We start from the raw sequence: 15,636 nt of genomic DNA, 5'->3' as shown, positions 1-15,636 counted from the left end.
TTGGTCATTTTGGAAAAGGTGTCTTTAATGTTCAACAGAACCAGCCGACACGTGTTTTGTCGCATAAGTAGGACCCTACTCGGCACACGGAACAAGGAACGAGTGACAGATGCACCCGTCTGTCCACACAAGGCGTTCTTTAGAAGTATCACCGCTTGTTCCTTCATTGCCCAATTTATCGTGAAAAGAAACAGCATTTGTGAACTCTCATAAAAAATCGTTGATTGCCCATTCAGCGCTACTGGATTGTCCTTCATATTCGAATCCACCCACTTTTTCCAGCACCTCGGATTCAAGTGGCACAGAGAATCTCGACCTACCACCACCTATCAACAGTCTCTCGCAACGACACTTCTTTTCTTCTGAGCCCTGAGGAGTCGCAGGAAGACTGTCCCTTATGCGACGAAACACGTGTCGGCTGGTTCTGTTGAACATTAAAGACACCTTTTCCAAAACGACCAATTCCAAGAACACAAATTATTTTGACTTGTTTGATTATGAAAGGCTTTTTGTCCATTGTCTCATATGTCTACACTGACATTACTGTTTAATAACTAGAGTGTGCATGGGTGTTTGTCTTGTACTGTACGCAGTGGCAGCCTAGGCTGTCACTACATTGGGGGGCTATAGGGCTTATCCCCTCTACCTTTTTGCACCTCACATCCTACTGGTACTCATATATCATTTCTTGCCCTAATACTTAGCTGTGCGCCCTTTTCTCAAACCTGACTAAAAACCCTTCTCCTAGACCCGTAGGACTCTAACTTAATAGCTGGGACCTGGCAAACAAAAACTTCTATTCCAGACCTCCAAGATGAAACCTCCCAAACCAATTCCTTCTTTGTATTTACTTTGTTTAGAGATAGCCTTCAGATGCTAAGCCTTGTAATGCTGAGGAGTTTTCAGCATGGCCTGAATGGATGTTAACAGTAAAGCTAAAGTCCTGGCCAGACATGAAAGAGAAAATGTGTCCAGCTTTTACATTAATCAAATCTTTTCCTTCATCACCTTGATTTTGAAATAGGGGAGAAAAAAGGGATACCTTCACCGTGTCTGTATCAATGTTCTAGAACAAAACAATCTGCGAAGGTATGAGCATTGAGTTCTTGTGACTGATAACCATGCCTAATTGCTTTAAGAGTGACATTGCCACTGTAAGATGGCTTTATTGAGTGGATCAACACAGTGATAACATAATGTTTCTAGCCTTTAAAGGGAACTCTTCAAAATTCAAGAAACTGACAATGTTGACCTTGACAATCCAATCAAGTAATATGAAAGCAATATTGAAAACAACCTCTTGAGGAGCTACTTTAGGAATTAATAATATATCAGTTTCAAGGAACCAGGAGAAGATTAATTTAGGACACTTCACAAATGAACAATGGAGACGCCATTTATATAAATTCACATGTTTCTAGTAAGTGATTTCATGAAGTCTGTTTTCTCCGATGTTAACTTCTAGCTATTGAGCTTCGACTCATCACTGCTCTTTCTCGTTTTTTTAAAACATCTTTTATTGCCAGTTTTGTAAACAAAATATAACAACATTTCACCGACCTCGCACTGAAGCTGTTACATCCGTTAATAACCCAGGCTATACAATGCCTACTCCGACTGCCCCAGAGTGTCCCATCATTCGTCTGCCCCATTCCTAACAGCATCTTCAAAAATGCCCCCTGCCTGTGTCTAGACGTTTTATGTGGGTCCTTTTCCATGCTAGGAATCCCACATGTGCCAGATTTTACCTGATTTCTTTGGCAAGCCTCTCCCTTTGTATATCACTTTTTCCGTCAACATATGCCAGTCTATGTCTGTTTTTTCCAGTCCATAATGTATAGAAGCTTCCATGCACCCCTGCTCTTTCTTTTTTTTTTTTTTTTTTTGAAAAAACCTCTATTTAACAAAATATGGAAATACAGATTCTCGCCTACAACCCCTCGGGCCGGCCAAGAAAACAGCACCATGTATATCACAATACACAGCTCATCAGCCGACAACCAGGGGTCCGGCAGCCATGGTAAGAGATTCGTTAAGTTCCAAATAACAGGATACGAGCGGTTTCATTTTATAACATTCAAACAACAAAAGAAACAAGGCTGCACTCCGATCAGTATGGTCATTACAGATGTGGCAGGAAGAAGCGGTCCGGAAACAATACGGTAGACAGGAGAAGGTTCAGGGAGGGAGGGACAGAACGGGAGCCCAGAGCAAGTGGAAATATCGATATAGCTGTACATGTGAGAGCCGAAGTGTACAGTCAAGGGGAACAAGGAGTATCAGGGGGATCCACGAGGGGGGGTTCACAAATGTCCCCACGGAATGCATTCCACTGGTTCCATATCCTACCCCACTTGCGGGGCCTGCCACGGGAAACGTAGACAATTTTCTCTCTGAACATGCACCAGTCCATGTTATCTTCCCACCCGGAAACCAAGGGTGCCCTCTGAGACCCCCATAACTGCGCAATGTCCCTCTTCGCGATCATGTTGCCCAGAGTCACCCATTGAGTCTGAGCAACATTACAGTCGGTCGGTTCCCACACATTCAATAGACAGCGCTTAGGTTCAGGTAGCAGCCGAACATTCGTGACTTCATTCATCACTTCATGCACTCCCCTCCAGAAGGACTCAACCACCGGGCACTCCCATACAATATGGAGGAAAGTAGCAAGCATACCACAACCCCGCCGACACAGTCCATCATCAGAAAAACCCATACGCATCAGTCGGGGACCAGTGACATAGACTCGGTGCAGGACTTTCAGCTGAACAAGTCGCAGGCGCGCCGGAATCGCGACCTCTTTAGGAGAGGACACCGCAGCCTGCCAATCCTCATCGTCTAGCTCCAGCCCATCGGCAGTCCAGGCGCCACGCAAATGGACAAGCAAGTCCGACCGAACATTAATAAGTTTTTTGTAAATAAGAGAAATAGTGCTGTCTGGAACATGACCGTCCAGCACCCTATCCTCCAGGGGGGAACTCTCCGGAACATCAGAACCGGCCGGAAAAACCGACCCAACGGCATGGCGAACCTGAAGATATCGAAAAAATTCCGAGTCATGCAGACCATACTCTTGCTGTAGTTCCGCAAAGGTCTTCACTCTATCCTTAACCCAAAGATCGCTCAATTTACTAATCCCGATGAGGTCCCATCTATCGAATCCCTTTGACGTCCATAGTTCACCCAGCCTCTCCGCAGCAAATAAAGGGGTCGCCCCGGTAAGCCTATCCGACCACCCGGTAGCCGCGGTCGCGCTACTCCAAACCCGCACCGCCACTGCCGTGGGACCCGTCAAGTTCCTCCTAGCACTCCTCGAATAAAATGCCCTGTAGTAATTCCCCCCAGGTAAGAGCCATCGGTCCATTTCAAAAGCCGGGTTTGGGACAGGACCATACATAGCATGATTCACGGCACTCAACTGGGATGCCCAATAATATCGTCGTATGTCGGGTAATGCAATGCCCCCGTCATACCAGGGTAGCGTGAGTTTAGCCAGTGCTATACGGGGCCGACCAGCCCACACCAGCTTCCTCTGGAGGCACTCTATTTCACGAAAATAGTGAGCCGGCACCAAATCTAGCGTGTTTTGTACGGCATACAGGAACCGGGGGAGGGACATCATTTTGAACAGCGCCGCACGTCCCAAGGGGGAGAGAGGCAGATTGCACCACGCCGCAACGTCCGACCGGAGCCGTGCGAGCGGAGGCAGCAAGTTCCGATCATAACGCAGCACAGGGTCAAGTGAAATATAAATCCCCAAATATTTAAAACCATCAGTGCAGACCGGGATCGGACATATTCGGGGCAGAGAAAGAGGGTCACTAGTAAGCGGAAAGATACAGGATTTAGACCAATTGATAACCAACCCGGAGTTGCGGCCAAAAGAGCGCAATACGTCAATAAGAACTCCCAGCGATTTACGGGGGGACGTCAAATATAACAGGATATCATCAGCATAGAGAGAGACTCGGTCTTCGAAATCCGGAGACCAGCGTATACCTTTCAGAGAGGGTTCCCACCGAAGCCAGGCGGCCAGCGGTTCAAGCGCAAGCGCAAACAACAACGGCGACAAAGGACAACCCTGCCTCGTGCCACGCCCGAGAGCGAAGGGCTCCGAGGCTCTGCCATTAACCACCACCTGCGCGAGAGGCTGTTCATACAGGAGTTTAACCCAAGTGATGAATTTAGGGCCAAAACCGAACTTGGCGAGGGCGGCCCACAGATACGGCCACTCAACCGTGTCAAAGGCCATCGAAGCATCGAGAGAAACCAAGATGGCCGGCTCATGAAGAGATCCCGCCCTCGCAACGACGCCATGTAGACTGCGAAGATTGAGAGCAGTATTGCGCTGAGGGATAAAACCGGACTGATCCGGGTGAACCAGTCCGCTGATCACCGTGACCAGTCGATTTGCCAGTAATTTTGCCAATATCTTCGGTTCAGCATTCAGAAGGGAGATAGGACGATACGATGAGCAACGCTCGCGGGGCTTACCATCCTTATGAATGACCACAATGGAAGCCAGCCTCTGGTCCCTGGGAAGAGAACCAAGATCTCGCGAGGCCACGAACATACGCAACAAATACGGCGCCATTTTGTCTGGACACAATTTATACAACTCAACCGGTATACCATTAGGGCCCGAAGCCTTTCCCGAGCGAAGGGAGCGAATGGCAAGCGCAACCTCATCGGCGGAAAAATCAGCCTCCATTAACACCTCGTCTGACTCCGAGAGACTGGGCAACACAAGGTCACGAAGTAACAAGCACGAGTCCTCCTCTGGGAGGCCCGAAACCGGGGCATATACGACCCGAAAATGCTGAGCAAACACCTCAACTATCTCCACCGGGTCCACGACTCGCACTCCATCATCTCTCTCAATCACTGGCACCACACGATTCAATCTGTCTCTCCTGTCCAGCCACGCAAGCAATTTCCCGGCCTTATCACCCACATCATAAAGTCGCCCTAGCTGCATGCGATGCATCGCCTCAGCAGCAGCAGTCACAAGTGCCCTGTATTCAGTTTGCTTAAGAGCCAAAACACGCAGAATCTCAGGCGTCACTCCAGTCTCCAACCGCCCCTCAAGCACTGCAATCTCAGATTCCAAACCACCACCTCCTCTTGGTTACGCCGCTTCTCATCGGCCACAAGGGACAAGGTCTGACCTCGGATCACCGTCTTGTAGGCCTCCCACAGTGAAACCGGGGAGGAGACAGAACCCTCATTTTCTGCAAAGTAATAGTCCACACATTTGACCACCTCGGATCTGAGTCTAGGGTTCTGGAAGTGCCACGGATTGAGCGGGGCGATACGGCCCCCCGTCCCCAAACAAATGTCTAAGTGAAACCATATCGGGGAATGGTCCGAGATCCCCCTAGCCAAGTGTCTGATTTCACGCACCGAGGCCAACTGCACCATAGGCACGACAATATAATCAAGTCTCGAGAGACTTCCGTGAGCCCCCGAATGAAAGGTATACTGAAGTTGGCCAGGGTGCAGCTGCCTCCAACAATCGGCCAACCCAAAGGCATCAAGGAATTTCCCCAACCACAACTGCGATGCAGGGAGGAGCCGGGGGGGGCTACGATCACTCACACCATTTGCCACTGAATTGAAATCGCCACCCAGCACAAGCAAGCCCTCGGGCAGGCCCAGAATGACCTTGCCCAAGTCAGCGAACGTGGTAGTCTGCAGCCCAGGCGGAACATAAATAGACAGTATGGAGATCAATTTCCCCTCCCACCTCCCGGTAACGCCAGCATAGCGACCCCTATCATCTAACAGTATGGTATCCACCTCCAAGGGAAGGGAACTCCTGACCAGGATACCAGCCCCCCTCGATCCCGAGGTGAAGCCGGAGTGCGCCACCAGACGATAGCCTCTCCTGTTCAAAGCGTGGCACGTGTTGCCCACCAAATGGGTCTCCTGAAGCAGGACCACATCCGGGGAGCACCTCTTCAAGTATTGCAGCACAATCCCACGTTTTATCCTGTCCCCAAGACCATTAACATTCCAGCTCAAAACCCTAAGCCCCCTACCCCCCATCCCTGAAGCAAGCCGACCGCACTCCCCACCTCGAAACAGTCATGTGAAAGCAAGTGATAAACAGAGCACAGCCTCGAATCAAACAAGAAGAAAAAAGCCCCCCCCACCCCCAAGGAACCCAACAATATCGAACCCCCCACCCTGCACCCCTGCGGTAGACCCAAAAGCCACCCCAACTTGCAGTGTGCCTGTCGTGCCATTAAACTAACCTACAGAAAAAGAGAAAGAAATCCCCAGAGGAGGAAGACCCCTCAGACCCCCTCACACCCCCGGGCAGTCACATAATATTCAAAACACTGTCCGGCAGCCCCTGCGATGTAATCCGGCTCGCCAACGTAGACTCACTGCTCCTGGTCCTCCACTCCTCCCTCGGCCCCTCTCGAGTCTTCCGGGCCATCAGTACGCTTCGGTAAAGTGTCCAACCAGTCACTCACCACCTCAGGGCGGTCGAAGAAAAAGGCACGCTCAGCATGTTCGATCCTCAGGCGGGCCGGGAAAAGCATGGCATACTTCAGTCCCAGGTCCCTGAGGCGCCTCTTCACGCCCGTAAAGCCCATCCTCTGTTTCTGGACGGCTTGCGTGAAATCTGGATAGAAACTTATGGAGGCGTTCTCAAACTTAATGGGCCCAGTGGTTCGCGATGCCTGCAGGATAGCGTCTCTATCGCGAAAGTTAAATAGTCTAGCTATAATAGGCCGTGGAGCGGCACCCAGCTTCGGCTTGCCTCCCGGAACACGATGGGCCCTTTCGACCGCAAAAAATTTACTTAGGCCCTGCGCCGCCAGATGCTTCAACACAAGGTCCTCCACCAGGATATCAACAGGCTTATCGGCAGAAGTCTCCGGGACACCAACGTTGCGCCTGGCCCGGCCCTCAAAATCCTCCAACCGATTGGCAAATAGGTCACAAGTGGTCCGGAGAGTACGGACCGTGGTCTGGAGGTCAGAGACATCCGTGGTCAGACTAGCGGTCTTAAGATCAAGAGATTTGACACGCTCGTTAGTTTTCCCAAGGTCCGCTCTGATAAGGGAAACATCACCCGCCACTGTGTCTATTTTAGCAGCCAGGGTTTCATACTGCTGGCCCATGCTGGATTGAATACTCGCAATGGCGCCCATCACGTCTTTCAGAGTAGGCTCCTCGCCATCAGGAGCACCGTCCCCAGCTTCCTCCAGGGCACCACTCGATCCGCCCGGGGAGCCCTTGGGTCGAGTAAAGCGATCAATGGTCTGAGACTGGGTGGCCCCCCCTCGGGACGAACCTCTTGCACTGCGTCTCTCGACCACTGTCCTGCCCGTCATGACCGGGGAGAAACTCCAACTGGAATTACGAAACTCGGACAAAACAGCCTCCGTCGCGGCAGGCGCCGAATTGCGAGGAAACAAGGGCACAGCACAAGACCAGGCCAGCAGTTGCAGAGTAAGAACTCCAATCGGGAAGTGGGCTGGCACAAGGAGCAGAAACGAAACCGAAAGCACACCAAGGGAAGAGGGCGTGGCCCACCAGCCGCTGTTGTTCGATTGCCACCTGGGTACCTCGGGGACTCGAGCCCCCGGTTGGCATACGTAGTAGGCCTCAAAGTTCAGGTCGCAGTAAGTCCAGCGTGCGACGGCCAAAACAAGTCACGAAAAGAGCGCTGGCATCAGCAGGGCGTCAATGAAAAAGATCCGTCGTCAGAATCAGGATAGATGACAGGATAGTCGCCGGAGGTGGAAGGGGTCCAGGGAGCTCTTAGCTCACGCGTCCATCTTGGAATCGCGCGAAGCCCCTCCTCCCTACCCCCCCCTGCTCTTTCTTGATGATTTCCCTCTACTCCTGATCTTTTTAGCAATCTCTTAAAGTCCGTACATCGACCTTGCTGTGCAATTCATGCGACCATCTATGAAGAGTACGTTTTTCTATATTGCTTATGCACTGTTGGTTCGGGCTGGACTGTTCCCATGAGGCACAGGGTCAGACTGATTTGCATATGGCCATGTCTGAACTGGGGTGGTGGGGTGAGCTAAAGAATGATGATGGATTAAATCCAGATCAGTTGACTGGGGTGAGTGTTTGATTTGCTCCAACGCTCCGTCCATCATCCCCTTTGGTATCGCTTTGTTCGCCTGAAGATGGCAGGGTATGCCCAGACGTGGGTCCCTTGCTCACTTTGCCACTGGATTCAAGCTAGCCTGGCTGATGACGGTTGATTTGCCAGAAACCGGTCCCAGGATGCTTGTTTCCGGTCCAGCGAAGACATGGCTTGGCAGGTCGGGCTGGACTGTTCCCATGAGGCACAGAGTCAGACTGATTTACATATGGCCATTTCTGAACTGGGGTGGTGGAGTGAACTAAAGAATGATGATGGATTAAACCCAGATCAGTGGACTGGGGGTGTTTGATTTGCTCCAATGCTCCGTCCATCATCCCCTTTGGTATCGCTTTGTTCGCCCGAAGTTGGCAGGGTATGCCCAGACGTGGGTCCCTTGCTCACTTTGGCACTGGATTCAAGCTAGCCTGGCTGATGACGGCTGATTACCCAGAAACTGGTCCCAGGATGCTTGTTTCCGGTCCAGGAAAGACATGGCCTGGTAGTTCGGGCTGGACTGTTCCCATGAGGCACAGGGTCAGACTGATTTGCGTATGGCCATGTCTGAACTGGGGTGGTGGAGTGAGCTAAAGAATGATGATGGATTAAACCCAGATCAGTTGACTGGGGTTGAGTGTTTGATTTGCTCCAATGCTCGGTCCATCATCCTTTTGGTATCGCTTTGTTCACCCTAAGTTGGCAGGGTATGCCCAGACATGGGTCCCTTGCTCACTTTGGCACAAGATTCAAGCTAGCCTGGCTGATGACGGCTGATTAGCCAGAACCCGGTCCCAGGATGCTTGTTTCTGGTCCAGGGAAGACATGGCTTGGCAGTTCGGGCTGGACTGTTCCCATGAGGCACAGGGTCAGACTGATTTGCATATGGCCATGTCTGAACTGGGGTGGTGGAGTGAGCTAAAGAATGATGATGGATTAAACCCAGATCAGTTGACTGGGGATGAGTGTTTGATTTGCTCCAACGCTCCGTCCATCATCCCCTTTGGTATCGCTTAGTGCCTGCAAGCACCAATCATATCTGTAAATGTCCTCAAACATACTGCACCCACCCACCTTTGGTACATTACAATTACAGCATTCATGTTCTGTGGAATATGATTTCAGTTATACATACAGCATGAATCCCTACAGCCTCTTTTACGAGTGGGTTAGGACAGGTCATATCTGTCGATACATATACTGAGATATACCGATTTTTGCACAAAATGCAAAAACGTCAAATAGCTGCTATTTATCACACCTGTTAAATTCCAATCTCCTGGGAGTCAGTATTTAAAGGGTGTGACAAATACCGCCTGTTCTACAAGGAACTCAAGGTCTAAAACTATTACATATTCCAAAATATTTTCAAGGGATATGAGTGGTATAAGGTCTGCTGAGTTGTAGTCACACAGAAATATATAAACTTGTGCTTATGAAATAAATGCTTGGATTTTGTCTAATTGAGGTAGAAGCTGCTGCGCTTCACCTTCCCCGATTCTCTGTGTTTGGTGTGTGTGTGTGTGGACCCCATTTTATATGTGTAGCAAAGTGTCTATCGTTTCACTGAGCCTTTGCACCATCTAAAAGGTAACCATTGTCAAGAAAAAAGTGAAAGAACCTTCCCACTGATCTTATTACCAAAATGATGACGTTTGATCCAATGTAGAATATTGTCCTTATTGTTTTTATAATTAATAATTTCTTTGAAAAACTATAGGTTATGGGATAGGCTGCTAAAACAAAATGTTTTCACAGTATGCCACAATTCTTTTTTCAACTTGTGTGCGAACTCTATAGTAAATATTTTGCTTGATTAAAACGATAATGCTGTTGTATTTTAATTTCCTAGGAATTGCATTGGACAGAACTTTGCCATGAACGAGATGAAAGTCGCTCTTGCCTTGACCCTGCTCCGGTTTGAAATTCTGCCTGATGAATCCAAACCTCCCATTATGATATCTCAAGTAGTCCTCCGGTCTAAGAATGGCATCCATGTTTTCTTGAAGAAAATTTACTGAAGATTTGGCACCAGCTGTCAGCACTGTTACCTCTTCAGTTGCTTGAAAGTCAGCACTGTTATCTCTTCAACTTCTTGAAAGTCTTTTGATCAATATTATTGAATAAAATGCGAGATTGTTTATTCATCATATGTGGTTTTGGAACATTTTCCACATCACTGTCGCAGAGAGACACACAGCCAGCCCTACTTTATGTTGGATCAGTATGTTCATTCTTCTGCCTCAATGATAGTATGATATGACAATATGAGCAGGAGACTATTTGGAACTTCAAAATCAGGCATTTTCTTTTAAAAGCCTTTTCTGCTTAATATGGGGAGTTAACGCGTTGCCTTGGAGGTTTTCCAAGGCTTGTCCCCTTCACACAGGCATGACAATATTGAAATGCCGCTTTAGTGACTTTAGCCAGAAAAAAAACTTTGCACATGCCCCTTTCAACGAACAAACATCAGGTGCAAACCCAGGCACCATGCCCAACCCGCTGCAGGTGTCCAACCACCACAGTACAGGTCCACAGCTCAGAGCCATAAGGGTTGGCTTCTAAGCCTGACCTTTAGCTAGCCTGCTGCAGCTCTCCATTTTGCTTTGCTGTGCAAAGTGGATGTTGGTCGTTGGCCCTGTCTGAACCTGCAGCAGATGACCAACCCTCACAGCATCATGCCCCTGCAGGCTCTGTGTTTTTTTAGGGTTTGCGGATTCTTTCTTTGGATTTCTAAAATCTGCAGTAGCTTGTGGACCTTTGTTTGACCTTTTGTGAGAGCTCTGTACATCCACAGACAAGGCAAAGAAAGGACACTCGCTTCCTGTGATTGAATTCCTCTCAGGAATCTGAATACTGCGGCCTTAAGACAGGTGAACTTGAGGGGAATAATACGTCACACATCTGCATACCTTTTCTTAAATCACTTTGTTTGAGCGACTAGTCAACTAAATATCTGAAAGAAAATATTTAAAAAATGGCTGGGCCTGATTCTTCTTAGGAAATGATATCACTTGATTTCCTGCCATCCATCTGTACAGGAAGTGACATCACTGGTTTCCCGCTAAAACTGTCGTTAAAAAACAGAAGCCAAGCAAGACGATTAGTTTCCATTTGCACAGGAAGTAACGCCACTCCTCTCCCAGGACCTACAAAATAGCTGCCTCAGCACTTGGACCACTCCCAGTGCCAAGAAACGTGGACCTCTAACCTCCCACTGATACCATCATGTGAACCTCCACGCCTTTAACTCCAGCTGCTGCTCCACATGCTTCTGCCTCATCACACCACGCATCACTGAGGGAGAATTCTCCTGTGCTTCCTGCAAGTTTTCATGCACTTAACCACAACCAACAGCCACAGTCCTACAACTATCCATACAACACTCTACACAAGCATGCGTGCTTCTCATCCACCGCTCACTCACCAAACAGGGCTTAGAGATCTTGTTCCTGCTGCATGACAGTGCCCCAGACATTCTTTTCTTCTTGGAAACCTGGCTGAACCTTGCATAAGCGACTGACATTGCCACAGCCATCTCCCCCAGCTATAAGATTGTAGACAGACTTCCCAAGACGGAGCCGGGATTGCCTTCATCCACAAAAACACCATCACCTGCACCACATCTTTGGAAGCATAATCCTCCAAAATGGAACACCTTTCATTCAAGGTCTGTGTCAAAGCCAACTTCATCCTAAGCAGCACTCATCTTAAGACCACCAGGACCATGAACCAACTTCACCGACACCATCATGGACTTTGCTGCACCACTTGCCCTTAATGCTAGTAATTACATCCTATTCAGAGACCTGAACTTCCACCAGGAAGACCACACCGTCCCAAACTCAAGAGCACTCATTGCAGACCTAAGAAGCAAGGGACTCACCCAACGATTAAAGAACCTATCGGACACCTCCTGACCCTATTTCTACCGACTTCTACAAAATTCGAGTCAACAAGCCCATACTAGTCCCCTAGACCATCCCATTGTCAAGTGCAGCATCCTTGTCCCGTCCAGTGCACATGCACCAGCACCAGACCAGCCCACCAAAACTGGCACCATATCACTTACAAGGGATGGAGACCCGCTCGCAACATCTACCGACCGAACACAGCAACAGCATCCCAGAAGCCTTAAGAATTTCAACAGTTGGATCACCACCGGCACCGACTCCCTGGCCTCCTTTAAACACTGCAATACAAGATCCAGATTCCAGTCCAGTTTGTACACAAAGAAACTCAGCCTAATGAATAACCACTGCAAACAACTGGAGCAAAAAAAAGGAGAATGAGCCAAGAGAATGAAGATAGGATCATGCTCAGTCGCCCTAAGACACTAACAGCAAATGATCCAGGCCACCAAATTCACCACTCCAGCGGACTGCATCAATGTCAACCCCAACAGAAGCAAAGAAATCTTCACTGATTGTGAAAGATTTCACCTTGCCTTTGGCCACCTCCATTTCATTCACCCTCTCGCTTGACCTCTGTAACAATCTCTCTTAAATATTCAGCAGCAAAATCACCACCATTTACAGAAGCTTCAGCCCATAACCAGACCTGACAGACCTACCAATCATATCCAAAGCACTAATGCTAACCACATGGCCTATCATCACCACAGAAGAAACTGCCACCCGGAACACCATCCACTCAGGAACTCCATCAGACCCTTCCCCACCAGAGGACTCCAACCCATCAGCCCCATGTTCCCTCCTATTCTAAATTCCTCCACCTTTCCTGTGACCTTCCGAGTGCTTGGAAACGTGCAAACGGCCTCCCATTGCTGAACAAACCCTCTACCGGACCCTTCAGTGCTCGGCAGCTACATACCGATCTCCCTGCTGCCATACCTGCTCAAGATTGTAGAGAAAATTATCAACAGACACCTCATCAAATACTGGTTTCAGATCCAACCACTGTTGTGTAGTTTCTATATAACCTATACAGGATCTGCGCATTTGGATAACATAAACTGTGGGATTGGTGGCAGACTGATTCCGTGTGCCTCCACCGGGTATATTAGCCTGTCTGTATCAGCTTGCTCACAGTACCACTAGAATCTCCTCCTATTGGGGAGAGAATAGTTCTTGGCAACCTCAGAACATGATAACCCTGATCCCTCAGAATCGTGGAAACAATATACTACCTTTCGCTCAGTCACTCGTGCTCACTTAGTTTGTCTCAGAGATACATAGAATAGCCATACTGGGCGTTTGTCAATAAGAATGTATTGAACAGTTGTTATTCTAGTGTAGAATAGATGAGCTGCAACAACCATTAGACAGTAGCAGAGATATATGATTAGAAGTACTATGAAAGTAAAAGGATGGTACGGTTCTACCATTTTGCTGTAATCATGAATATATACAAGTACATAGAATACATGATAAAAGTGCGTACTCCTACGATGTCTCCCTAACTAGATCAACCTAAATGTACCTAGCATCTGTGTAGGTGTTATGCCAAGAATCCCATCCCTTTAGGATCTAGTCAACCCCATTACCTGAGAATGAGAGAATATGCGACCCCGTCCTGGTCTCGAGTTGGACACCCCGCGAGGGACGTTAGACCAATGCGAGTTAGAGGGTCTACATGCAAGAACCTCCGAGTCTCTGGTCAGTGTGTCAGCCGGGAAGTCTCGTTCTCCTCTGTCCTTCTAAGCAAGATGTGATGTATATATACCCATAGGTCTCCCCAAGGGTCCTGCCTTGCTGTGTTACTGTGTCAGCCTAAAGGATGATATCAGGCCTAAACTTTATACAGAGGTATTATACAGGAGATGGTAGTCCTGCTGAGCTTCCAAGAAACCTCATGCAAAATGTATGAGATTAAAACTAGAGAATAACCCGCGTTCTGAATGCAGTGTTGTATCTAGCTAAAAGGTCAGTCCCTAAGAACCGTTATGTATGTAATGTAGGGAAGAATATAGGTGAAAGGTTGCAATGTTACCTGCACCTATATAGGGTACCTATATGGAATATAACACCCACTCCACTTCTGACTGGACAACATTTGTAACTTATTACTGTACTACTAGCCTAACTAGATATAGGTATGCTCAAATTTCATAACATTTGTTTTGCTAAAATGTCTAAAACTTTCTAAAAAACCTAAAAATGTTAAAAGAAAATTGTTTGCAAGCCATAGCTCCAAAGTGTCTGTAGTTATAGTCCAAACCACTATAAGCATTAGAAAGCCATGTATGGCCAAAAAATGAAAGGAATGTAAATTTTGTTTTGTGAGTTCCCAAATTGAGCTTCTTTTTATAAAAGGCAAATTTTCTTCCAGCACGCGACAAATGAGTCAAATGTTTGTGTCGTGGCTCGTAGACGCAACATTTTCGTTGCTTTCTTCCGCAGTAGACGGCCTTTGTAATACCTCGCAGAGTACGTCAATTGAGCACAGATGATGTTTCACACTGTCTGCAGCCTGTGCTGGGGCAACCTTGTAGTGTAGTTCCTATATCCCTTATAGGTTCTGCGCATTGGAATAACATACACGATAGGCTTGGCATAGGACTGAGGTCTGTTTGCCCCTATCATGTATATTAAACCTAATTACTGTGTACCAGCTAGCTCAGAGGCCACTAGAAACGTCTTGAAGACAAGAAGGGAATAGCTTCTGGCAACCACATAACATAAAACCCACATCCCTCAGGATCATGGAAACAATATACTACTTTTCATTCAGTCACTCATCTCAGAGAAGTACATAGATGAAACAGTCGGTGTGTTTACAATAAAATGTATTGCACAGTTGTTATTCTAGTACTGGTTATATGTGCTGCGACAACTGTTGGACAGTAGCAGAGAATTATGGCCAGCAGTGCAGTTAAATAAAAAGGCTTTGTATAGTTCTACCATTTTGCAATAGTAATAAACGAATACATGAAATACAGAATGCATTAAGATAAAGCCTATACTCCTATGATGCCTAACTAGATGTACCTAAGTGTACCTAGCATGTGTGTAGGTCTTAGAGAGCCAAGAATCCCCCTAGGAGTTAGTCTAACCCCTTTACCTTTGTAGGACTTCATCCTGATCTTGAGCTGGACACCCACAGATGGGTGATGGACCTCTGCCAGCTGGAGCTGTGGCATGACGCAGGTTGCAGTGCCTCGGGCAGAGTGTCCCCCTGGAAGTCTCTGTCTCCTCTGGTTTGCTTGGGCAAAGGGAGGTATACTTATAGTGGATCGGTGTCTTGGATTGACGTAATGTTGGTCAGAGGAAGATGTGTTCTTGGTCTGTTTCCAAGAATTTGTTGTGACGTAGGTTAGTCACTGTTGGACATGGAGATTACGTATTTAGGATGAACCGTCTTCTGTGCACAGAGCACACAGTGATCAGATAAGGGGGCACTCTCTGTTGCTCGTTATTGTGAAATGAGGGCTAATCTAGGTCAAAGGGCCTGCCTGTCTCTGTGAAAGGGCCTGCTTGTCTCTGTGACACAAAGGATTTGTGCCTCTGAGACAGTACCTATGTTAAGGCCTCAATTTCGTTTATAACACCCACTCCAAT

The 15,636-nt window shown here is 47.9% G+C and overlaps 1 protein-coding gene and 1 long non-coding RNA gene across 2 annotated transcripts in view; one reads left to right on the top strand and one right to left on the bottom strand.

Moving 5' to 3' along the window:
* The window catches only part of LOC144799871 (cytochrome P450 4B1-like), a 444,500-nt gene extending 434,248 nt beyond the window's left edge, over positions 1-10,252 (top strand). The window contains exon 12 of the mRNA XM_078671469.1: positions 9,969-10,252. Coding sequence (XP_078527595.1) covers positions 9,969-10,137 — 169 coding nt within the window. The 3' untranslated portion in view covers positions 10,138-10,252. The remainder of the gene's footprint in view (positions 1-9,968) is intronic.
* Positions 1-15,256, bottom strand: part of LOC144799877 (uncharacterized) — a 218,991-nt gene extending 203,735 nt beyond the window's left edge. The window contains exon 1 of the long non-coding RNA XR_013603892.1: positions 15,140-15,256. This is a non-coding gene — a long non-coding RNA (uncharacterized LOC144799877). The remainder of the gene's footprint in view (positions 1-15,139) is intronic.
* Positions 15,257-15,636: the final 380 nt, after the last annotated feature.

This window comes from Lissotriton helveticus, chromosome 1_2 (assembly GCF_964261635.1).
Source record: "Lissotriton helveticus chromosome 1_2, aLisHel1.1, whole genome shotgun sequence".
In the NCBI taxonomy this organism is placed as follows: domain Eukaryota; kingdom Metazoa; phylum Chordata; class Amphibia; order Caudata; family Salamandridae; genus Lissotriton; species Lissotriton helveticus.
The sequence above is the reverse complement of the archived record's forward strand: the minus strand, read 5'-3'. Positions and strand labels throughout refer to the sequence as shown.